General features: G+C 44.0%; 1 protein-coding gene across 2 annotated transcripts in view; it reads left to right on the top strand.

Annotated features, from left to right (window-relative positions):
- DUSP16 (dual specificity phosphatase 16) overlaps nt 1-26,478 on the top strand; it is a 331,362-nt gene that overhangs the window by 127,884 nt on the left and 177,000 nt on the right. For both annotated transcript variants that reach the window (XM_086952924.1, XM_086952925.1), the window contains exon 3: nt 1,275-1,413. In XM_086952924.1, the coding sequence (XP_086809050.1) occupies nt 1,275-1,413 (139 nt within the window). The remainder of the gene's footprint in view (nt 1-1,274; nt 1,414-26,478) is intronic.

Below are 26,478 nucleotides of genomic sequence, written 5' to 3' on the forward strand. Positions count from 1 at the left end.
TGGCACCATCGACTGAATAATGACTAACTTAGATTAAGGTCATTCACCAAAAAAATCAGCTTCATGAGTGGCACAACCTCGTATTAACTACCAGATTCCATTAAAGGGGGCTGTTTTTACTTAGTGACCACTCCAGCAGCTCCTCTACCTACTGAGGACTCACAACAGTCATTTAACATGGTAGGTGAAACGGATAACTGTAGTTAGGGCTGTACTGACGACACACCATATAATATTAGGCATTTTGCTACTCCCTAAGGAAGGGGTATAGATGTGCCCAACTGGGTCTGGTGCTTGCCAGGTGGCGTATGGCCATTCATTGGGCAAGTCCAACACCACCGATGCAGAGCAAATGGAGAACTGACCTACTAGAGTGGGCAAAGGTTGAAGAATGTAATCAATTAAAGGTGCACATGGATAAAAACGCGCAGAGGGACTTGGAGTTGTGGGGCATGATGGTAGACCTCCTAGGAGAGAGAACAGAGGGGAGATAGTGGATGGCTTTACTCCGGTTTTGCCTCTGGATGGCGGCGGTGGCCCCACAGATAATGGATCAAGGCCAGTTAGGAACAGCTAGGGACTCTTCCCCCCCCGCCCTCTTTACCCCAGGCATTGCTGGGGCTTTGCTGTTTGTGCTGAGAAAGGTATGACAGAGAACGAATGGTGGATGTTTACCAGCTCCCTCCCACAACTCTTTCAACAGTCTGTTCAAAAGTAGGCCGTCTAGTTAACGCATGCACAATCCCAGGTTTGAATATATTGCTTGTTTTGGGACCTTGAGTGCTGGAAGGCCACTATGCTACAAGACTGTCCAGTGTTGCTGTCACGGGTCTTGACCCAGAGAGTTTTGTAATGTATTGTTTGCATATTACAATATGCTAATAAAGGAATTTTGAAAAAAAAACATGGTAGGAAGACATAGTCCCGTAATCAAGATTAGTAGCAACGTCAACATTTAGAAAGTGTGTTTAAAGCTATTGACATTTTCCAAAACAATACGATGCAGTGATAGAGGCAGACTGTTGGGCCATAGTCATCCAGCAACTGATAATATAAGACGTACAATGGTTAAAACTTCCTCCACCCCCAGCTAAGGTTAAACGGCCCAACGGTAATACCCCTCATATCGATAAAAGCTTCTGCCAGGGTCAGGAAAGATTCAGTGGTACATCACCATACAAAATATCGTGGTTTATTAATCTGAAGCCAGTTGGTCAGTAGACTCTTGGGTACCCTTTTTTCCCCTGTTTTTGATTGAGTCTTCCCTTGCTTAGGTGGAGATTGATTGTGAGCTGCAGGTGGTGGTGTACGACCAGAGCTCCCCTGATGTCTCCTCGCTGCCGCCAGAAGGTTTCCTCGCTGTGCTCCTCGGCAAGCTGCAAAGTCGATTTTGCTTCGTGCACCTTCTAGCAGGTGAGACCACAATTTACTGTGAGCACCAATGAATACTATTGGCATTGACGTCAGTCACATGTTTCTCTTACGTTTTCCTCCCAAACCCTTCTCTCTGACACTCTTTTCCTACAGCTAAAGGTCCTTCCTCGTCGCTGTACTTTACTCGACCTTTATTCTGTTATAAATCCACTTATGCCACCTTGTTCACCTCTTCCTTCACCCCTTTGTTTGTTTTCCCCTTTTCATTGGCTAAACTATTTAAATTGAACATGCTGAACGATGTAAGTGCATGCGAGTTCCTCTTGACAATATGATTCCTGATACTATGGTTAAATTCCCTTCAGCTACGTCCGAGATTTGCAGTAAATATCCAGTTTGATTGTGGCCTTTAGGCAGGACTCTCTGCCTCTGCAATAGAATTTGTATTCTGTGAGGTGATTGGCTATTGTGATGGAATCCTCTGTAGCAGAGCACGTCACTCCATTACCACTGCTTGGTTGGTGGGGTGACAGTGTTATTTAGGTTTGTTTGAGCGAACACTGATAAGATAGCAAAGCCTCGCCTCGCTGACTCATCGCGTCAGTTATTGCACAAAGGAAAACAAGGTCTTGTGTCAGCATACACATAGCTTGTGACATGGCTTTCGGTGATAACCCTCCAGGGGTCAAGAGCGACGTGCTCGAGGAGCAACAGGGGTAGCCCAAGGGTTTCTGAAGACTGTGCTGTGCAGGGGGCATACAATTGATTGAAAATGTGCCTAAGACAGCTGTCAGAGGGAGACCATTGCTGTTGAGATATGACCATTTACAGACTGAAATGTGATCAGCACTACTTTAAAGTTGACTAGAGATGTACAGAGGCAGTCGTTGGGATGGCGCGGGCTGTTGCCGCTGTTAGTTGGCATACTGTACACGGAGGCGCCTGGGCAGTGGTTGACATTGTCTTTTGTTAATGGGCGGTGTAGGCTGAGCAAGGGAGTCTAGGTGGGAGTGAAACTTTACCTGCAGAGATTTAGGGATGGTTGTTGGGTTGCCTGTTGAGATAAGGGATGGCTTGAGAAGCTAGCGAGGGAGGGAGGGTGTTCGTTCGTAGTCTGTGAAGAGGTACCCAGGCACTTGTTTTAATGGAGAGCTAGGCACATCCTCCTTACAGCATTAAATTGCGATATTACAGGTATTTGGAAGGTGTGTTCATTTAATGTGAATGTCGCAGAATGGCAGTCATTAAAATGCTATTCATTGTGCTAGACTAAGAAATGGAAATTAATTCATTGAAAAAAGCGCTAGTTTGGCAGGCATACTGTTGTGCTGTCAGTGTTAAAAACCACAAACATGCTTTGTTCTGTACCTTTTGTATCGTTTCTGTTTTTGTTATGTGACTGATTTGCATTAGTTATACGTTTCTGCATCTCGAGATGAGACCACACATGTCGCTGTCATGCTGCTTTCTGTGGTCTCGTCTCTCTGAAAAAGAATCCGCGCCAGAGGAAAAGGCCAGTGGCTTGCATGTGAGACTTTGGCCTCTCTCGCCGCGTTCACTTGCCAGTGCAATGATTCCACCTTTCTCTGACCTAGCGCTTGAGTATGAATGTTTATTTTGCTAGCTGCACCGATCTTTGCCAGTTGAAGCGCCTGCTCCAAACTAAGTGATATGCGCCGTTCTGTGATATGATCTGTGGAAGTCCCTACCCAAGAACTTGATGAACACGAATTTTTAATATTTGGCTGTCGGCAGCATTAAAATATTACAAAAAGAATTGTTTTGCGTGAGAAAAAAGGAAGAATGTTATTTCCCAGCCGCCAAACAGCTGCTTAGTGGTGGCAATTAAGAAATATAAAATGTGGTGCAGAGGGATATTCACCATCATACCTTAGGTTACCAGCGGAGTGACCCATGTAAAAATCATTCTTTCAGTCTCGGGTCATCTCCCCAGCCCATCACAAAGTGGCTAGCGGGATAGTATTCCTCCTTCCCAGCGGAATTCGTGTCTATCCGTTCCTTTTGCGGTGCTTGGTATCAATACCTGTAAAGCGTTCAGTTAAGCTTGTAAACAGCCTAGGAGTTTTTGGCACAGTTATATATCATAGGATCACGCTCATTACAAGATTCAGTAGGAGTAAATGCTGGAATTTTTGATTGGCTTAAGCCTTCTCTTCCGAGGCCAGATGTTATTCCGCATCATGCGATAAAACTGATTCAATGACCTCTTGAATCATCTGAAATTATTTTTTATTTTGTGATTATTTTTATAGGTCAAACCAGACTCTGCATAGTATCAGAGCCCTTTACAGAGTTATAAAAGTATATACAAATACAGAGTTTAAACTTCAAAGTCCAAAACAAGTAGTAAAGTCGTTTGTGTGATTTCCTGCAGATGATTAGCATTATTACTGTCTTCCCTGAATGTATCCTTTAGTAAAATCGGGTATGAGGTTACAAGAGGTGTCCTAACATAGCTCAAAAGAAAAGACAGGATTCATACCTTGCAAAAGGGATTCAGTTGTAACATTCAAAGATTTAACATTACACTTTAGTTAGGTAATCTGATATTCTTAAACTAAGATGGTCATACTGTAGACGTGCCCAATTGAAAGTGTTATTGGAAGAGTTTGTTTTTCAGTTTCCTTGAATGCGCTATATGAAGAATTTACCGTGATAGCAACGTAAATTAAGTTGTAGATTTTGAGTCTGCATCACTGGTGCTTTTGAATGAAAGTTCCTATTTTCTTAAAGAGTGCAGTTTTGAGGAGTTTTGAGAGTCTTTACTTGTGAGAGCCCATGCCTAACTCAAGATGGTCATTAAGTTTGCTTTGATGTTGTTGTTGTCCTGTAGAAACAATTCTATATGTTTGAAGTTTCTAACCCAAAATGTGTGGAAAGAGGGAGTTCGGTGTCCTATATATGTGCAGAGTTAATCATGTAAGGTGTAAGGCCAGGTCCATTAGTTGTTATTGGCTCTGTCATTCAAGCAGCCCAGTTGTCTGGGTCTGCTAGCCAAGGTAGAGAAGGTAAAGCCTGGTCCATAATTGGGTTGGGACTTTATATGTGGGGAAGATTATAGGACTTTGAGGAGACATTGTGAGCAGGGTCGGTTTTAAAGTCCTAATGGTTAGCTAGTGCTAATGGCCCTCCTGTGAACTGGACTGCTAATTGCAACAATTACTAGGATCGGAGACTTAAACTGTTCAGGTTTACCTACCAGGAAACTTTGAATCTGCCTTTAATTTCAGTCTCATTTAAATGGATGAGCTTTTACATATGTGCTGGATATGAGGTCTTCAGGGAGACCTGTGTTTTTCACTAAACTTCTATGTGCTGCAGTTAGAGAGAGACCTATTATGTTCTTTTCCCCCCGCAGAGGGTCAAAAGGAGAATTGGAGGAGGCATTTCTCAAAGGACTCACCATTATCATTTTATTTATTTTATTTATTTAAACTTATAAGGCGCGCGGCTACCCGCAGTGGGTTTCCCGGCGCCAAGGGATAGACTGAAGAAGAAAGAACTACCAGGCATCAATAAGTGAAGCTACCAAAAGACTGTTCAAAATGATTGCTGGAAAAGCCAAGTTTTTAAGCCCTTACGAAACCGAAGAAGATCTGTTTCCAACTTCAGCCTCACAGGCAGGGCATTCCAGGATTTGGTGCCCAAATGAGAAAATGAGCGGCCGCCCATCTTCACTAACCTAAATCTAGGAACGATGAAATCTCCTTTTCCTGAGGATCTCAGACTGCGACTAGGTATGTAAGCATGAATGAGATTTTGTAGATACCTCGGAGCAGAGCCCTGTTTTATCTTGAAGATGTAACATAAGGCCTTGAATTTGATTCTATTAATTATTCTCAGCCAGTGCAGATCACGAAGGGCTTGAGAAGCAGATGTTTTCCGAGGAACATTGCGTAACAGCTGTGCGGCGCGTTTTGAACAACCTGAATTTGTTCAAAGTTGTCAAATCGGCACCAAGATAAAGGACGTTCCCGTAGTCCAGGCAAAATATTACCAAAGCCTGGACTACCGTCCTTTGTGTAGAGGCAGGGAGCATCCACAACATTTTTTGAAGCCATCTTAAGGTTGCAAAACAGATAGAAGCCACCTTTACGGCCTGTTGTCGCATTGTAAGCTTTTCGTCAATTAAGAATCCGAGATTGCGAACCTGGGTCACGGGGTAGAACCCATACTCTCGGGCTAGTGTTGAGGGCCCCAGAGATCTTTATTCTTGCCCAGGATCACAATCTCGGTCTTAAATCCATTTAACTTAAGGAAATTTTCCTGCATCCACCTTGCCACCTGGGACAGGCCCTGCTTAAGAGCCGAAGCATTATTACCTTCCCTGTTAGAAAGGGAGAAAATGATTAGTGTGTCATCGGCGTAAGAAAATAAAGTCAAACCGGCTTCCTCCACAATAGTGCCCAGGGGTCTAACATAGATGTTAAAAAGTAGTGGGCTAAGAATAGACCCCTGGGGAACGCCATACGCCGATGCACACGTTTTTGAGGATGCTTTAGCCGAAAAAACCTGGAAGGTACGCTCACTTAAAAAAGAAGCAATCCAAGCCAGAGCTGAATCCCCAACTCCCAGAGATTGGAGAGATGTGAGAAGAATGGAATGGGACACGGTATCGAACGCTGCACTGAAATCCAAAAGGACAACGCCCACAACAGCAAGGAACTCTTTAACATCGTCAAGGAATTTTCCAACCCCTCGGCCAACTCCAACGACATCACCCCCTCTCAAGCCCTCTGCGACTCCCTAGCCTCATTCTTCCACAACAAGATTGCAGACATCCACAACAGCTTCGACAACCAACCCGTAGACCAACCCACCCAACCACTTGCTGAACATTCTCCCCCCGTGAACACCCTTAACGACTGGAACCCAATCTCCACTGAGCACACAATCCGCCTGATGAATTCCATCCACTCAGGATCACCCACAGACCCTTGTCCTCATCACATCTTCAACAAAGCAGACTCTGTCATAGCACCGCACCTCCGAGACGTCATCAACTGCTCCTTCAACTCCGCCACCTTCCCAGAAGACTGGAAACACGCTGAACTCACCGCCCTTCTGAAAAAACCCACAGCGGACCCCACCGAACTCAAAAATTACCGCCCCATTTCGCTCCTTCCATTCCCGGCCAAAGTCATCGAGAAAGCTGTCAACAACCAGCTCGCCGCTTTCCTCGAAACCAACAAATCCCTCGACTCCTCACATTCTGGCTTCCGAGCAAAACACAGCACTGAGACCGCCCTCATCGCAGCAACAGACGACATTCGAACTCTACTGGACAATGGAGACACAGTCGCCCTCATCCTCCTCGACCTCTCTGCAGCATTCGACACAGTCTGCCACAGCACCCTCCTACAACGCCTCAGAAACATCGGAATACAAGGAAAAGCTCTTGAATGGATCACCTCGTTCCTCACCGGAAGAACTCAGAGAGTCCGCCTTCCACCATTCAAGTCCGAGGCCACTGAAGTCATCTGTGGCGTACCCCAAGGGTCCTCACTCAGTCCCACCCTCTTCAACGTATACATGAGCCCCCTTGCGGCCATCGCTCGCCAACACAACCTCAACATCATCTCTTACGCGGATGACACTCAACTAATCCTTTCTCTCACCAACGACCCCAGCACCGCCAAAACTAACCTACACGAAGGAATGAAAGAAGTTGCCGAATGGATGAAACAAAGCCGTCTGAAACTGAACTCAGACAAAACAGAAGTCCTCATCTTAGGTACATCCCCCTCTGCATGGGACGACTCTTGGTGGCCGGAAGCCCTTGGAAAAGCACCCATCCCAACGGACCACGCACGGAACCTAGGCGTCATCCTGGATTCTTCACTCTCAATGAACAGACAAGTCAGCGCCGTATCCTCATCCTGCTTCAACATTCTTCGCATGCTCAGAAAAACATTTCGCTGGATCCCCACCGAAACAAGGAAAACAGTCACCCATGCTCTAGTCACGAGCCGACTGGACTACGGAAACACCCTCTACGCAGGTACTACCGCTAAACTCCAGAAGAAACTCCAACGAATCCAAAACGCCTCAGCCAGGATCATATTAGACATCCCGCGCAACGAACACATCTCTGGTCACCTGAAAAACCTCCACTGGCTACCCGTCAATAAGAGAATCACTTTCCGACTGCTAACCCACGCACACAAATCACTCTACGACATCGGACCAGAATGCCTCAACTCACGACTGTCCTTCTACACCCCCTCCCGCCAACTACGTTCTTCCAGCCAAGCCCTCGCTAGTGTACCTCGCATCAACAAGACCACCATGGGAGGCAGATCCTTCTCATACCTGGCTGCTAAAACATGGAACTCACTCCCCGCTTACCTTCGCCTCACCCAGAACCACCTAGCATTCAGAAAGCAACTTAAAACATGGATATTTGACAAGTAATCCTCCTCCCCTTTCTAAGCGCCTTGAGACCCTCTGGGTAGGTAGTGCGCGATATAAATTCTCTGACTTGACTTGACGTTTCCCCGCGATCGATACCGTGCCGTAAATTCTCAGTAACTCCCAAGAGTGTAGTCTTTGTGGAGTGGTGAGCTCTAAATCCAGATTGAGATGGATGTAAAAAGCCCGAACTCTCTACCAAGAGAGTTAGTTGTGAATTAATGTGCCTTTCTAGAATTTTAGAAAAAATAGGCAACAACGAAATGGGCCTAAAATTGGATAAGTTTGAAGCATCCGCTCCAGCCTTTCTCAGCATAGGGACTACCATCGTGTTTCCATTTCTGTGGAACACATGATTCTATGAGTGAGGCATTAAGGAGCTTCATCACCACGCGACAAGAGTTCAGGTCAAGCTGTTTTAGAATTTTTGCCGGTAGAGGATCACTAGGAGAACCAGATTGATGCTCTCAAGACAATAAGCGAAGGAGACATCATCGAAGAGCGACCACTCGGAGAGTTTAATTATCGTGGGGGATTGGCAGTCTTGAACTGGCGCAAGCGTAGAGGATAAATCTACGCTCGAAGGTGGAAGACCCAGTGAATCGTAAATACGTTCCACCTTGGTGATGAAAAACTCAGCAACCAATTTACATTGTCACCATTATCATTTTACGGTAAAGGTGGAACTTTTTACTGTGGGGAAATAATTTATGACACTCAAGAAGTCACCTGTCATTAAGATAGCAACTTGTTTTCCTAAATATCCCTGCTTCAACCTTTTCCCAGGAGTTCAACACTACAAATTGCTTAAGGATCTGTGGTAAAATACCTGGAAAGCTGCCCAAAACCCTCCGGTTTTAAAGCTCTTCCTGGAAGGGATCTATCGTTCAGGTTCCTGATTTGGCAGCCAGTTGCACAGATTCCTCCAAGTCCCAACATCGAATATAACTTGGCAGGAAGATAATGATGGAGTGGGAAAGCCACTTAAATGTTTCACTTTATGCTGCTTTGAACTTTCTGGCTTGCATGTTTGTTTTCTGATTAGGGCTTCTGCTGGTGACCTCTGGTCTCCTAAATTGTTTTTTTAATGTCGTAGATTTTTAACTTGAGTTTGAGTTTTAATCCCAAATACAAAGCCCGTTTTTTTTAAAGAGATATTTGTATACATTTTCCCCCGAATTTTCTTAGAAACTTTGATAACTGGGTCATATTCATGTCCTTAACGCCACTAGATGGTGAATTGTACTTATGCATAACCTTTGCAAAGTTACCTTTATAAGGTTGCTAAGAATAGCCAAACGATGTTTTTCCAAACCTAAAAAAGTCTGTTTAGTACACTATACTTTAAATGTATATCGATGCTTTGTTCTGAGCAGTTTGAAGTCAATATATGTGTAGTTCAGGCTAATTATATCAACATGTATTTGTCAGATGGTGATTTGTTGTACCATTATGTGCATGCTTGCGCTTAGTCATTGGAAAGAAAAGGAAAACATAAAAGGAAATGTAAAAAGTTAAAGTAAATGCACTTTTCAGAAGTGTCATTTGTTTAAATACTCAAAAACTTAGTGCAGAGGATAGCATGTCTTATGCATTTCTCGTACACATTTTACTACCCTCAATCTCTCGGTCAGATAATTCTCATTTTCTTTAATGGTTCATGCCAGAAAGCCAACTAGTGTATTATGCTGTAAGCCCTATTGTATTTCCTCAGTGGACTTGCTCGGGATGATTGGTGTCTGGCTGCAGTGGGCAGGACATCAGCTCCAGAAAAGAAAGATTGCAGTGACCCCCATGATTTTTTTGATGGTTCAAACCGGTGCGGCACTGAGCTGAGACTGTACTGAAAATAGATGCAAAAATCCCCAGGTCTGTCCGTTGCTACAAACCATGTTTCTGTAGTCCTATTTTATAATGACATAACCAAGACTACAGATCTAGAATTAAGAGGAAAGCTGGCATGCGGCAGCACATCACACATGGACCAGGGAAACAGACTGACAGTGCCTGGTTCACATACACTACATTTTTGAAAAGGTAAGCCCTGCTGCAAAACCTGGGGACACTGCACTGACCTGTTTGCCGCCACCGCGAGCTAGAGCCCTTCCGCAAACCTTGCCACTACCGGCAGGACTACAGTACCCGGCAGCGTTCGCGGCGCGCACGCCGACACCGCGTCCAACAAGCACCAGGAGGCGTTTTTAAGGAACACAAGGCTACCGCATCGCGGGATGCGCGCGGGTGGCGCCGGGCGAAGCCCGGGCAAAGGCAGTCCCGTCTGTGCCCATCAGAGCCTTGCAGAGACTGGACTGGGCCACCCCTCTGACATTAGGACTTTGGTAGCTTTGTAGCTCTGTGGTATGCTTGGAGTGTTGTACTTTCTTGCATCCTGTGTGCACTTTTAAGCGACCAGTGAATTAACAAGACAGTTTTCTCTTATTCCTTATGGCGTAGAGAGGCCTTGATTCAAATATGAGTAAACGTAAGAGCCCTGCTGCTCCATTGGACGATTTTATTATTAGGGCAGAATCCTTACGAAATCATGAGTTCCAAATTAGTGAAAGGCGCTTTTCTCTTGAACAAGCATACACTCAATTGCGTTTCCCCAGGCCGCCAGGCACCCCGCATTTATTTCCATTGGTATCTATAGAAACAGGCACCAATGATGGGTCTTTGCCTAACTACTCTATTGTCTCCCTACCTCCAGGGCAAAATGGTTCAAATAGCCCACCAAGCCTGACAATGGGAGCAAGACTAAGAAAGCAAAATATGAGACCGGGGAAAAAAGGGGGATGATCAGAGAGGTAAAAAGAAAGCCATCCCAGTAGTAAGGAAACCTAGGGCCAAGACTACAGGGGAGTCAGTACAAGGAGCAAAATCCAAACCCAGTACTGATGCATCAAGGGTATCTGTAAAAAGCGCTAGCACCCAGACCGAGGTTAACAACGATCAAAACTATCTTGATTTAAGGAATTCTTTTGGGGATTTCGAGCAAATTGTAATAAGATCTCTTGAGTCTGCAAAGGAGGCTATGCTAACCCAGATAGTGGATTTGGAAGGGAAGCTGGGTCAATTGCACAAAGCTATAGGACACCTGAAGAACAGCAGTAATTCCATCAGTTACTTTGCCCAGGAGGGAGGGTCACAAAAAAACCAGGATGATCCACTGTTAGTAACAGCGCAGGGTGGCGATGGGTTAACACCGGTTGAATCGAATGAGTCTATGAGGTCTAATGTGCCCGTAAATTGTACCAGGCCATATTCTAAAAACACGAGAGATGATGGGGTGGTCTCAGCTGAAGGTGAGATATGGGCTAGTACTGAACAGCAAGTGAACAAACTGGTAGTTCACATCGACAATCAGCTTATGATAGATCAGGTATTCAATCCTGGAAGGCAGTAATGTACAGCCCAAAAGGCACAGACCTATTACCAAATAATGATGTCCTAAAGTTTCCCTCTGCTTCATGTCCTTATGTGATAATCTTAGCAGGAGTGCCGGCACTTAAGAGGAATCAGAACGAGGATTGGGTTAACCTAAGAAATAGGACGGTAGACTGGCTAGCAAAGTTTAAGCATTTCAACTTTCTGAGAGCTGCAGATATTTTAATGGTGCAAAGGGTGGGATGGGTGGGAGAGTCCAGGAAGAACATTACGGGCGATTGTGTGGTGGTAAACTTTAGACAGCCTCAGATGGTTAGGGCTATCTTAGCTATTAAAGAGGAAGTTGCATTAGGGAATACTAGCATCTGTATATTACCGTTGGGATATTTTTATAGACCAGCGGAGAGAGCAAATGTAAATGGCACAGATCCCCTGGTCCCACTCTTCAACAGCTTTGAGGGACTGTCATCCCTCGAGGTTTTAGATTGACATCCAAAGTTCTCACATTACAGATTGGATGCTCCAGCCGTATCCCATAAGAATGATATCACGGCTTGGAGAATTGCTACAAGGGTATCGATAGTGGAAGTTCACCAATCTGACCAACTAATGGATGGGAACAATGGAACAATAAAGATAGGGAAAGTAGAAGGAACCCAGAACTTGCAGGTGCCAGGCACTGAGGTGCATATAGACATGCCGACAGGAAGCCACGATTCCAATCTATCCAATAGAATAATTGGAAGAGAGCCATCGCCGATTAGGGAACTGTATAGGTCTCCGAAATTATACCTTACATCATGGAACATAGCAGGTTTAAATAGGAACATGATCGATTTTAGCTTGGAATGAATATATAGAGCACAGCGACATTACCCTCTTGCAGGAGACATGGTCACTAGAAACACGATATAGAGTTGCTTTTAAAACATTCGATGTGGGGGCCAGCCCCTCAGTGAAAGGAAGACCTTCAGGGGGCTTGATGATATGGATACGGATTTCCTTGGAAGTCAATATCATCCCACTAAGTGTACCATCTCAAGCTATATTGGGATTAAAATTAATCTCATGGGATGGTTACGTTTTATTCCTATTTAATATCTACAATAGACCAGGCCCTGCTCAACAGGAATCTCCAGTAATCAGCCAGCTTGAATCTTTTCTGGAGACATTAGGACATAAACCAAGTATTATAATTGGAGGCGACTTAATTTTTAATTTTGAACCTGTATTGGGGTTTGGTAATTTATTCGAGGACGAAGACATGGCATATAATATCCCTGTTCTAGAAAGTGATAAGGAGGTGAAGTGCTCCGTATCTGTGGCCCAAATTTTAAAGCTTATAATGGGGCATGGTCTGAGAGCTTGCAATGGACGTTTGCCTTCCCACAGACCAAATGCACATACTTTCTCCAGAGGCAGATCTCGAACTAAAATAGATCATATAATGGTGACACTAGGTTTCTGCAGTCTCTTGGTTGACTTAAAAATTGATCCCAGATCGGAGAGTGACCATCGACCCTCGTGGTTGATGATATTACCAAAGTTTTTCCTTTCCATTCTAAATGGTAATAAGGAAATTGGTACCATAGAAGATGAATCATATTAAGTAACAATAACCGAGCTGTAAAGTGGCCATACATCCTTGGGAACACTAAAGCCATGATTAGTATCTACTCTATTTTTGCTGACACTATTACACTATTCCTAGAACAATCCACAGGTAAAATCCAGATGATGGACCTGCATGCAGCACTGGTCAACGCGTTAAGTCCGGTGCCAAGTAAAATACCAAAAGAGGGGAATGCAGGAACTACTCACATGAATAAGTTTGAAAATCCCTGGTATAATAGGAATTGCCGGGTAGCTGAGACAGAGTTAATTCAGGCTGTCAAAAGTAATTGTATAGCTGCTATAAGGGCAAAAAGACACAATTACAAGCAGAACATGGAGAAAGCAAAGACACAATGGTATGATGAGATTTGGACAGGTCTAATCTGTGCGGCTAAAGCCAAGGATCAGGCAGGTTTTTGGAACCTTATAGCTAGAGGGAATAGGACAGGAAGGATGCAAAAAGACCTATTCCTCAATGAAAATACTTGGGTGGAACACTTTTCTGGTCTCTATTCGGAAATTAATTGTGATGATTTTGTGGTAACAAAAGATATGGAGAATATTGCCAAGGCAGCTAAATTGCACTTCAGCCTAGAAGATACATTACTAGTATTGGATTCAATTAAATTAGGCAAAGCACCAGGACCAGATAAAATTCCTGATGATCTTTTAAAACATGATATTGAAGTTTGGGGACCATATATTAATTGCCTTTGTAATGCAATATCTGATTTTGCACCAATACCAGACACATGGAAGAGGGCAGATATAGTCACAATTTTTAACAAGCATTTACAATGCAATGGTCTCGGCATCATTAAAGGTGGAGCTATTGGCATTGCTCATGACATTTCTTTTTTTTCTTTAAATCATAAATAGATGGCATTGTCATTTACATTGCCAATACACAGCACTCTGCACTCAACAGCACACACCACTCTGCACCTGCACTCACTGCTCTGCACACTCACTCTGCACTCACTACTCTGCATTCCGCACTCACTACTCTCTGCACTCACTGCTCTGCACTCACTGCTCTGCACTCACTACTCACTACTCTGCACTCACTGCTCTGCACACACTGCTCTGCACTCACTGCTCTGCACTCACTGCTCTGCACTCACTACTCACTACTCTGCACTCACTGCTCTGCACTCACTGCTCTGCACTCACTGCTCTGCACTCACTACTCTGCACTCACTGCTCTGCACTCACTGCTCTGCACTCACTGCTCTGCACTCACTGCTCTGCACTCACTGCTCTGCACTCACTACTCAATACTCTGCACTCACTACTCTGCACTCACTACTCTGCACTCACTACTCTGCACTCACTACTCTGCAATCTGCACTCACTACTCTGCACTCACTACTCACACTCTGCACTCACTACTCACACTCTGCACTCACTACTCACTCTGCACTCACTACTCTGCACTCACTACTCTGCACTCTGCACTCACACTTACACTCTGCACTCACACTCTGCACTCACACTTACACTCTGCACTCACACTCTGCACTCAACTCTGCACACTCACTACTTCACACTCTGCACTCACTACTCTGCACTCACTACTCTGCACTCACTACTCTGCACTCACTACTCTGCACTCACTACTCTGCACTCACTACTCTGCACTCACTACTCTGCACTCACTACTCTGCACTCACTACTCTGCAATCTGCACTCACTACTCTGCAATCTGCACTCACTACTCTGCACTCACTACTCTGCACTCACTACTCACTACTCTGCACTCACTACTCACTACTCTGCACTCACTACTCACTACTCTGCACTCACTACTCACTACTCTGAACTCACTACTCACTACTCTGCACTCACTACTCTGCACTCACTACTCTGCACTCACTACTCTGCACTCACTACTCTGCACTCACTACTCTGCACTCACTACTCTGCACTCACTACTCTGCACTCACTACTCACTACTCTGCACTCACTACTCACTACTCTGCACTCACTACTCACTACTCTGCACTCACTACTCACTACTCACTACTCTGCACTCACTACTCTGCACTCACTACTCTGCACTCACTACTCTGCACTCACTACTCTGCACTCACTACTCTGCACTCACTACTCTGCACTCACTACTCTGCACTCACTACTCTGCACTCACTACTCTGCACTCACTACTCTGCACTCACTACTCTGCACTCACTACTCTGCACTCACTACTCTGCACTCACTACTCACTACTCTGCACTCACTACTCACTACTCTGCACTCACTACTCTGCACTCACTACTCACTACTCTGCACTCACTACTCTGCACTCACTACTCTGCACTCACTACTCTGCACTCACTACTCTGCACTCACTACTCACTACTCTGCACTCACTACTCACTACTCTGCACTCACTACTCACTACTCTGCACTCACTACTCACTACTCTGCACTCACTACTCACTACTCTGCACTCACTACTCTGCACTCACTACTCTGCAATCTGCACTCACTACTCTGCACTCACTACTCTGCACTCACTACTCTGCAATCTGCACTCACTACTCTGCACTCACTACTCACTACTCTGCACTCACTACTCACTACTCTGCACTCACTACTCTGAACTCACTACTCACTACTCTGCACTCACTACTCTGCACTCACTACTCTGCACTCACTACTCTGCACTCACTACTCTGCACTCACTACTCACTACTCTGCACTCACTACTCCGCAATCTGCACTCACTACTCTGCACTCACTACTCACTACTCTGCACTCACTACTCACTACTCTGCACTCACTACTCACTACTCTGCACTCACTACTCACTACTCTGCACTCACTACTCACTACTCTGCACTCACTACTCTGCACTCACTACTCACTACTCTGCACTCACTACTCACTACTCACTACTCTGCACTCACTACTCTGCACTCACTACTCTGCACTCACTACTCTGCACTCACTACTCTGCACTCACTACTCTGCACTCACTACTCTGCACTCACTACTCTGCACTCACTACTCACTACTCTGCACTCACTACTCTGCACTCACTACTCTGCACTCACTACTCTGCACTCACTACTCTGCACTCACTACTCTGCAATCTGCACTCACTACTCACTACTCTGCACTCACTACTCTGCACTCACTACTCTGCACTCACTACTCACTACTCTGCACTCACTACTCACTACTCTGCACTCACTACTCTGAACTCACTACTCTGCACTCACTACTCTGCACTCACTACTCTGCACTCACTACTCTGCACTCACTACTCTGCACTCACTACTCACTACTCTGCACTCACTACTCACTACTCTGCACTCACTACTCACTACTCTGCACTCACTACTCACTACTCTGCACTCACTACTCACTACTCACTACTCTGCACTCACTACTCACTACTCTGCACTCACTACTCACTACTCTGCACTCACTACTCACTACTCTGCACTCACTACTCACTACTCTGCACTCACTACTCACTAGTCTGCACTCACTACTCTGCACTCACTACTCTGCACTCACTACTCTGAACTCACTACTCTGCACTCACTACTCTGCACTCACTACTCTGCACTCACTACTCACTACTCTGCACTCACTACTCACTACTCTGCACTCACTACTCACTACTCTGCACTCACTACTCACTACTCTGCACTCACTACTCACTACTCTGCACTCACTACTCACTACTCTGCACTCACTACTCACTACTCTGCACTCACTACTCACTACTCTGCACTCACTACTCACTACTCTGCACTCACTACTCACTACTCTGCACTCACTACTCTGCACTCACTACTCTGCACTCACTACTCTGCACTCACTACTCTGCACTCACTACTCACTACTCTGCACTCACTACTCACTACTCTGCACTCACTACTCACTACTCTGCACTCACTACTCACTACTCTGCACTCACTACTCACTACTCTGCACTCACTACTCACTACTCTGCACTCACTACTCTGCACTCACTACTCTGCACTCACTACTCTGCACTCACTACTCTGCACTCACTACTCACTACTCTGCACTCACTACTCACTACTCTGCACTCACTACTCACTACTCTGCACTCACTACTCACTACTCTGCACTCACTACTCACTACTCACTACTCTGCACTCACTACTCACTACTCTGCACTCACTACTCACTACTCTGCACTCACTACTCACTACTCTGCACTCACTACTCACTACTCTGCACTCACTACTCACTACTCTGCACTCACTACTCTGCACTCACTACTCTGCACTCACTACTCTGAACTCACTACTCTGCACTCACTACTCTGCACTCACTACTCTGCACTCACTACTCACTACTCTGCACTCACTACTCACTACTCTGCACTCACTACTCACTACTCTGCACTCACTACTCACTACTCTGCACTCACTACTCACTACTCTGCACTCACTACTCACTACTCTGCACTCACTACTCACTACTCTGCACTCACTACTCTGCACTCACTACTCTGCACTCACTACTCTGCACTCACTACTCTGCACTCACTACTCACTACTCTGCACTCACTACTCACTACTCTGCACTCACTACTCACTACTCTGCACTCACTACTCTGCACTCACTACTCACTACTCTGCACTCACTACTCTGCACTCACTACTCACTACTCTGCACTCACTACTCTGCACTCACTACTCACTACTCTGCACTCACTACTCACTACTCTGCACTCACTACTCACCACTCACTACTCTGCACTCACTACTCTGCACTCACTACTCACTACTCTGCACTCACTACTCTGCACTCACTACTCACTACTCTGCACTCACTACTCACTACTCTGCACTCACTACTCACTACTCTGCACTCACTACTCTGCACTCACTACTCTGCACTCACTACTCACTACTCTGCACTCACTACTCACTACTCTGCACTCACTACTCTGCACTCACTACTCTGCACTCACTACTCACTACTCTGCACTCACTACTCACTACTCTGCACTCACTACTCACTACTCTGCACTCACTACTCACTACTCTGCACTCACTACTCACTACTCACTACTCACTACTCTGCACTCACTACTCACTACTCTGCACTCACTACGCTGCACTCACTACTCTGCACTCTACACTCACTACTCACTACTCACTACTCACTACTCTGCACTCACTACTCTGCACTCACTACTCACTACTCTGCACTCACTACTCTGCACTCACTACTCTGCACTCACTACTCACTACTCTGCACTCACTACTCACTACTCTGCACTCACTACTCACTACTCACTACTCTGCACTCACTACTCACTACTCTGCACCCACTACTCTGCACTCACTACTCTGCACTCACTACTCTGCACTCACTACTCACTACTCTGCAACCACTACTCACTACTCTGCACTCACTACTCTGCACTCACTACTCTGCACTCACTACCACTCACTACTCTGCACTCACTACTCACTACTCTGCACTCTGCACTCACTACTCTGCACTCTGCACTCACTACTCTGCACTCACTACTCACTACTCTGCACTCACTACTCACTACTCTGCACTCACTACTCTGCACTCACTACTCACTACTCTGCACTCACTACTCTGCACTCACTACTCACTACTCTGCACTCACTACTCACTACTCTGCACTCACTACTCACTACTCTGCACTCACTACTCTGCACTCACTACTTTGCACTCACTACTCACTACTTTGCACTCACTACTCACCACTCACTACTCTGCACTCACTACTCACTACTCTGCACTCACTACTCACTACTCTGCACTCACTACTCACTACTCTGCACTCACTACTCTGCACTCACTACTCACTACTCTGCACTCACTACTCACTACTCTGCACTCACTACTCCCTACTCTGCACTCACTACTCACTACTCTGCACTCACTACTCACTACTCTGCACTCACTACTCTGCACTCACTACTCACTACTCTGCACTCACTACTCACTACTCTGCACTCACTACTCACTACTCTGCACTCACTACTCACTACTCTGCACTCACTACTCACTACTCTGCACTCACTACTCACAACTCTGCACTCACTACTCTGCACTCAATACTCTGCACTCACTACTCACTACTCTGCACTCACTACTCACTACTCTGCACTCACTACTCTGCACTCACTACTCACTACTCTGCACTCACTACTCACTACTCTGCACTCACTACTCACTACTCTGCACTCACTACTCACTACTCTGCACTCACTACTCTGCACTCACTACTCACTACTCTGCACTCACTACTCACTACTCTGCACTCACTACTCACTATTCACTACTCTGCACTCACTACTCACTACTCTGCACTCACTACTCTGCACTCACTACTCTGCACTCACTACTCTGCACTCACTACTCTGCACTCACTACTCTGCACTCACTACTCTGCACTCACTACTCTGCACTCACTACTCTGCACTCACTACTCTGCACTCTGTACTCACTACTCACACTCTGCACTCACTACTCACACTCTGCACTCACTACTCTGCACTCACTACTCACACTCTGCACTCACTACTCACACTCTGCACTCACTACTCTGCACTCACTACTCTGCACTCACACTTACACTCTGCACTCACACTCTGCACTCAACTCTGCACGCTGCATTCACACTCTGCACACTCACTCTGCACTCACTACTTCACACTCTGCATTCACACTCTGCTCACTCACTCTGCACTCACTACTACTCACTCTGCACTCACTACTTCACACTCTGCACTCACACTCTGCACTCTGCGCACTCTGAACTGTGCGCACTCTGCACTCACACTATAATAATCCTTATGCAGAATTCCTCTACAGTATAAGCAGCTTGGGTTTTACCTATAGGCGCCAAAGAGTCAATGATAGGAAAAGAGGGCAGAGAGTGCTAACCCCATCTCCCCACCCACAGACAACAAAAAATTATCTTCTGCGTTGCTTTGTTCTAATAATATGAATAAGGAATTTAAAGTATATGTATGGGCGAGTGGAAGGTGATCTATCGTATTCAATATATTTTAACACAATTGGTGTTCATGGTTACCTTTACAAACGTGAGATGAAGATGATGCTCACTTTTTAGTTATATAAGGATATTTAGTCGAGTATATTCAAGTTCAACCCACTGGCTGTAAGCAACAAGCTGAGGATCAACAGGCGCGAAACAGCGTGGTGGGCGCGCAGGAGACGCAGCGTGGGCGTGCACATCATCTGAAGATCCCTGGAGAAGACACCGAGTCTGCCTGCTGCCATGACTGACCCGCTGCGAGGGAAAGAGCCCGGTGAGTGGGGGTCGAGGGGGGGCGGCAGAGAGGGAGTGGGCAGAGAGGGAGGGTGTGTGTATGCGTGCAAGCGTGCGTGAGTGTGTGCTTCCGTGAGTGTGAAGCACTCACGGAAGGGTGAAGAGCAAGAGATGTGCACGGCTCCAGGAGGCTCGGCGTGCGCGTCCACGAGATGCAATCGGCGCTCGTTCACCGCTCTGGCTCCGTTGAGAGTGAACTCAGTCACAATAGGTCTCGAAGCCGAGACCTAAAAAGGGAAATCGGCATGATCCGGCAAATTATCGGCCCATTAGCTTGAGTGATATCCCACAAAAAATCTGTGCTAGGCATATTTTAAGTAGGTTAACTGCATGGATTGAAGAGGTTGATATACTTTCAAAATACCAAGCTGGGTTCTGGAAAAAAAAACTAGTACTGTTGACCAAGTCTTTAGATTTATGTGTATATGCTGGAAATATGTAAATTTAAGGAAAGGTAGTTTATGCATTGCCTTCGTTGATTTAAAGGCTGTGTTCGATTTGGTACTCAGGAACCTGTTATGGGTTTGCCTGAAAGACCTGGGGGTGCCACTCAAACTCCTTGTCCAAATAATTAGGCTCCATGAAGGAAATTATGCTAAACAGAGGTGTGGAATTTAATAAAATATCTATTTGTCCATGGGGCAGGTTGTTTCATAAATCTACCTGTCCTGTAACAAAACACACTTGCCCCTTTCGTGCCATGTAGTGCAGCGACACATTATGACAGCAATCTTGTATAAGAGCTCTGATATCGCCTCTCTGATTATACCAGGGCTCATACCATAGTAGTGTTTGAATACTTGCATTCCCCTTATGTTGCTACGTTTCCGCAGATCTACATTCTGGGGCTGAAGTCAGTGGTAAGCAATAGTTCCAGGGATAGAATGCCCTTTTGAGTCTGTGCAAACCTACTAACTACTTAAGGGTTTTCAATAACTCTTCTCTAATCTTTTCCCATACTGAGAAATGTTTAAAATTTACTCCTGACAATGGCAGGTGTAAACCTTCTACCCGAGTTGGGGGTAGAAAGTGGTTGGAGGGAAAGTGAATTTTCAAACACTCAGATTTTCGCATGAGCAAATCTACACATGGATATCTGCTCATGCTAAAATGCAGTTCACAAATATTTTCTAGGATTACTATTTCTTGTCCTATTACTGTAAATTCTTGGGAATTCACGAAAGCGATATAGCTGCACTTAGTGCAAAGACATATATCATAGGTGCACTTTTGAGACTTTCTTTAATATTGGGCCCCTAGTTTGGTCTGGCATTGACAATTACCTTTTGTGTTTATTAAAATACTGTTTCTCTCTCTGTATTGGCTGGCTTTACTCTGAGTGACAACATCCTGCTCTTTCACAAGGGGCATATAGGCACACAATGTAGTTGTGTTCAGTGCCAGTAACTACTGTGGCAGTGTGTGCTTTTTGAGACCCAAAACCATTTTTTGCTTTTGCCAATGCTTGTTATAATGGTGAGCACCCGGCAGCTCCCACACCAATAAGGTTTACATAACCATGCTAAAACAAGTCACACACTGATAAAACTAAAAAGCTGATCACCAAATAACAGATGTCTGGATAGGTCTCAGCGCCAGGATACCCTTTGGGTGACAGCCGCGCTCAACAAGCAATAAATACATACATACATACAAATTCAGACCTACTGGCTTTGCCAATGCTTGTTTATTTTCTTTTCCCATAATCTTATTGAAATTGGTTACACTGATTTTCGATGAATATTTTTGGGAAATACTAGCATGTATCAACACATGTTACTAAATGATGCTGCAAAGAAATGGTACCTGGAATTTTACAGTAGTTTAGCTAACAATGTTTTTCCTGCTTTCATTTTTTTAAGAACATTTTATTTTGAGCACAAAGAATCATCAATCTTGCTTTCAAGCTGCTGCAAATATTTGCATAAAATCAGAGAGCATTCTGGAAGCCTTATACATGGCTTCATTTTGCAAATTTTTGAAAACGTGTTCACATTTTTATACAGGAACCACTGTCAGTGCAGTCAGAGCTTACAACATTTACTTTGAACACACACTAATAATAAAGGTTTTCAATTAATGAACCATAAATACAAGTTTGAACAGCAATAACATATGGACTAAAATATTACCTTAACTGCAGACAGTGCCCTTCCTTGAGCCATAATGTGGTGCTGCAAACTCGCAGCCAAAGGGTTTGTGCTGCAGGGGGTTGGGCCTACTTGTCCCAAGGACAAAATACACTTGTTGCCCTTGACCTTAAACAATAGGTCCTGGGCGTCGGGCTATATGAATTCCACATCCCTGCTAAAGTAAGATGGGGGCCGAGGGGTGAACTTACCAAGGAAATACCTGTAAGATGGGGAGTACAACAAGGGTGCGTACTGGCGCCCACTTTGTTCTCCTTGTTTGTAAATGACATCCCTCAATATTTGGAAGGTTGCAAAAAACGACTCACTTAGGTTGGGAGGTGAAGTAATACCAGCGTTACTTTTCGCTGATGGCACTATCCTAATTTCGCAAATCCCAAGGGGACTCCAAAACCTGATGAATTATTTTCAGTCGTACTGCACCAAGAAGGGCCTTGAAATAAATACCAGTAAGACTATGTATATGTCTATTAATCCCCATAGATCTTTTAAAAAGACTTTAGAGCTAAACCACCAGAGATTAGAGCACGTACACAGTTTTAATTATTTAGGCATCACATTAGACACGAAATTGACCTGGAAGCCACAACTGGAAAAAATAGAATAATTCTGCTTCAAAACTCCACTCCTATCTTAAAAAAGCATGGGGGGGGAGTACTACGGTTGAAGTTTTTAAATTTAAGGCTCAATCAGCCGCTTTGTATGGAGCAGAAATATGGGGGCCTTGCTGTAAACGAAAATTTGAAGTTGGAGAAAATAACTTCTTTCGGAAATTATTATCTCTACAGTGCAGGATGCCTTTGAATCCAGTTGTTATGGATTTAAATTTTAAGCGAACTGATAATCGCACTTTATTATGCCCCCTCTTACTGTTGGTAAGAATATGGTCAACTTAGGAGCTTTTATATTATAAAAGAGGTCTTCAAGAAGTTATGAATACAGGACTATTTAAGACAATTCCATGGTTCCAACATGTGTCAACTTGGTTGGAAAAGATAGGGTTACTCCATTATTGGGAAGAACCTTTAGAGTGGACCATGGCATGTAGCAAGCTAGTAAAGTCATCTTTTTGGGCTTACATTAACGATAAATTGCTACATGACTCCAGTCTGGGCTCTTTAACATCAACATTCCTCCTATTTAAAGATATAGCCCAGTTTGAACCATTTTTAGATGGGGTATGCCCCCAAATTGCGAAATCTTTGTATCTGAAATTTTGATATGGGGTTTTACAAACAAATACCAACAAATCCAGATGGGGTTGTACTCGTGATGATAAAGACTATCTAAATGCATGTTATGCACTAACGAGGTCAAGGAAGATGACCTACACATATTATTCTTCTGCCCTCTATACGGCATCCCGAGGAAAAAATGGATTACACCTCTCTGCAACAATTTGAACATCAGACATTGCAGAGAGGCTGAGTGTATATTGAGGACAGACACCACACAATTGGTGGTTTTTGGTGTAAGCAGATTTCGATTTAATGTGAATACCATAAGAGCTAAAAATTGTCTGAAATTGTAATAGTCTAGTTGTACCTGTTTAGTAAATATTTTACTTATCTTGTACTTGCACTTTAAAATTGTGATAACCCAGTGATGAAGTTTTCTCCTTTTAACACTTGGAGATATCAAATAACTTGGATGTTAATTGTAAGGATGGCAACCGAAGAATTTTAAAAGGTTTTATTTTTCCTACTTTTAGTGTTTGTAAAAAAACTTTTTCTTGTATTTATGTAGCTATTTAGCTTTCTTAAACTGTGTATTTAGAAAGGATCATGTAGTGTCTCTCTATGTCCCACCATGTACTAAAATCAACTGTTCCACAAAATGTAAGGGGAATGTTTTTTAATATGTGCTTTTATGGTCTAAAAGACTGAAATAAAGTTTGAATTGAATTGATGGTCAAGGCTTATAATGAAGGCCTCCATTTTTCCTTTTGGCTTAAAGTAACACTGTCAGGAGTTTGAACTCTGTGAGAGTAGCCACCGGCATCTGGTTGTATGTTACAAAATATCCTTCCACGCTACTTGTTGTTACCCTGATCAGCAATTGACTGATTTCTTCTTTCTGTGGGTTCAGTACATTTGCACGGTATTCCTTATGTCCTGAAATAGATTTTTTTTAATGGTATTTTACTCATTCAATTAGTCTTGAGCAATTCAAGTTTCTATTCTGGGTTTGTAAATGAATTGTCCTGCAAAGATGTTCAGCAGTAGAAGCGATACCTTCTAGTTTGTGGTACTTCTCATTAGATGCAAATGTTCCATGCAGGTTTTCGCCAAGGATGACCTCATGAAACATGTTATTCAGTAGCACAAACTAAAATACACATCCGGTATGACGGAGAAATAACTCATAATGTGGCTCTATCAAACACTTCCTTCTAGGTGCCTGCTCTACTAGAGTTAACCGTGCACTTTTAATTAATGATGTTCACCAGTGGCAATGACACCTCCAAAAAGCATCAACACTCCTTGCCTTCCAACTCGCTTTGAACACAGATATGATTGACTGTTCCATGATGGTGTTGACCTGAGTACCAGATGTTGATAACTTATCATATGTAAATCCGCTAAGTCAGCAAGTCTTGTGGCTTTTCATATTCGCACTACACAGTGTTCTTACTGCAAAGGAACTTCACATGTCATGGGATTCAATAAAAAAGATTTCTTTATTTCAAACTCAAGGATCAATCAAAAATATGTTCAAGCAGCTGATAATTCTAACCTTGATCATTGCGTAATATTGTCTACCAGCCTATGGGCACCTGACTTAAAACATACCAGAGGTGAGTCCTTTCCAAGCCCCCTTGAAAGCATTAAAATACCCCCAACATATAAAAATACCAAAACGTGCTTTGTCACTTAAGGCTTTTTTTGGAACAACATCCTCAGACCTTCCCCTATCTATCAGGAATTCCCTAATGCTGCTCCAATTTAGGAAGAGTTACACTCGCCTCTTAAAGAACACTACATTACAATGTAGTAACAGTATAAATCTACTCCCAGAATCCAGCTACCTCTTCTATCACTCGTTGACTGTTTGCTTGCCTTTTAACCTTTACACCTCTAGAATTCCGTTTGGCTAGGTTGCTACAATACGAATACCACATACATTTTCACACAGACTTTTTAGCTAGTAAATAAAAACTCTTCTTTGATTCGGTTGGCAACATTCATAACTAAAATCCATGTGTTAACGGGAGAGAAAAAATGATCCCAATTTAAAGCAGCTAAAGAAAGTTAGTCAAATGATTGAAATATTTGAAATTGTCAGTAGTAGTAACCTCTGGTGAATAAACCGCTTGAAATTTACCAGCAGTAAACATTCAATTGGAAATTCTGAACAGAGATTTTCACAGTAGCATCTGAATGGCTGTAGTAGGGAAATAAAAAGCAGTGCACCTTACTGGTGGTTCGACAGTGACATTTCCACTGCCTACCTGTACTCTGATTGTTCATTTGGGTAGGTGGTAGGTATGTAAAAATCAAGTTTATTCAGACCATAGCCTCTTAAACCAGATTTCTTAATAGCATATATAATAAGTATCCTGTACATATCATGCAATATACATTGTAGTCTTATTGATGCAGAAACACTTCCCCTTCACAGTAATGATAGATTAAAACCTAGGTAAATCCCTCCCTTTTAAGCTACTTAGAACTACTAAAAACCTACCTACTGCACTAGCTACTTGAGGTGGTACCCAGTTCATTTGATGGTGGTGAGAGAGTGGAAACCTTATGACTTTTTTCAAGTTGAAGCAGCAGGCCCCCTTTGGAATGCGTATTATGGACAGTAGTGGCATAACCTTGGAAGATTTGTGGCGTAACCTTGGAAGATTGATAATGGAATAGGTCAGAGGAATTCTATGCTCTAGTCCCAACCTTGTCGTGTCAGGTGGCTAATATGGTCATGGTGGGGGAAGGTGTTTTAATATAATCGGACATAGATTTGTTGGTGTTACATATGTATGGTTCTGCCTCTCTGCTAACGTCCCCGTTTCCCCATTCCCTTATTTCCTCTTGCTTCATTGCTCCTAATATTCCACCCATCTGGCTTCCTGGTCTTTCGTTCCCTTTATTTCATGGTGGAAACTGCATATCTACTGGACTATAGGCCAGTTAGTTTAATAATTTCTCTTTTGTGCATGGACTTTAGAAAAAGTATTGGACATAGAAT

This window comes from Lissotriton vulgaris, chromosome 1_2, assembly GCF_964263255.1.
Source record: "Lissotriton vulgaris chromosome 1_2, aLisVul1.2, whole genome shotgun sequence".
In the NCBI taxonomy this organism is placed as follows: domain Eukaryota; kingdom Metazoa; phylum Chordata; class Amphibia; order Caudata; family Salamandridae; genus Lissotriton; species Lissotriton vulgaris.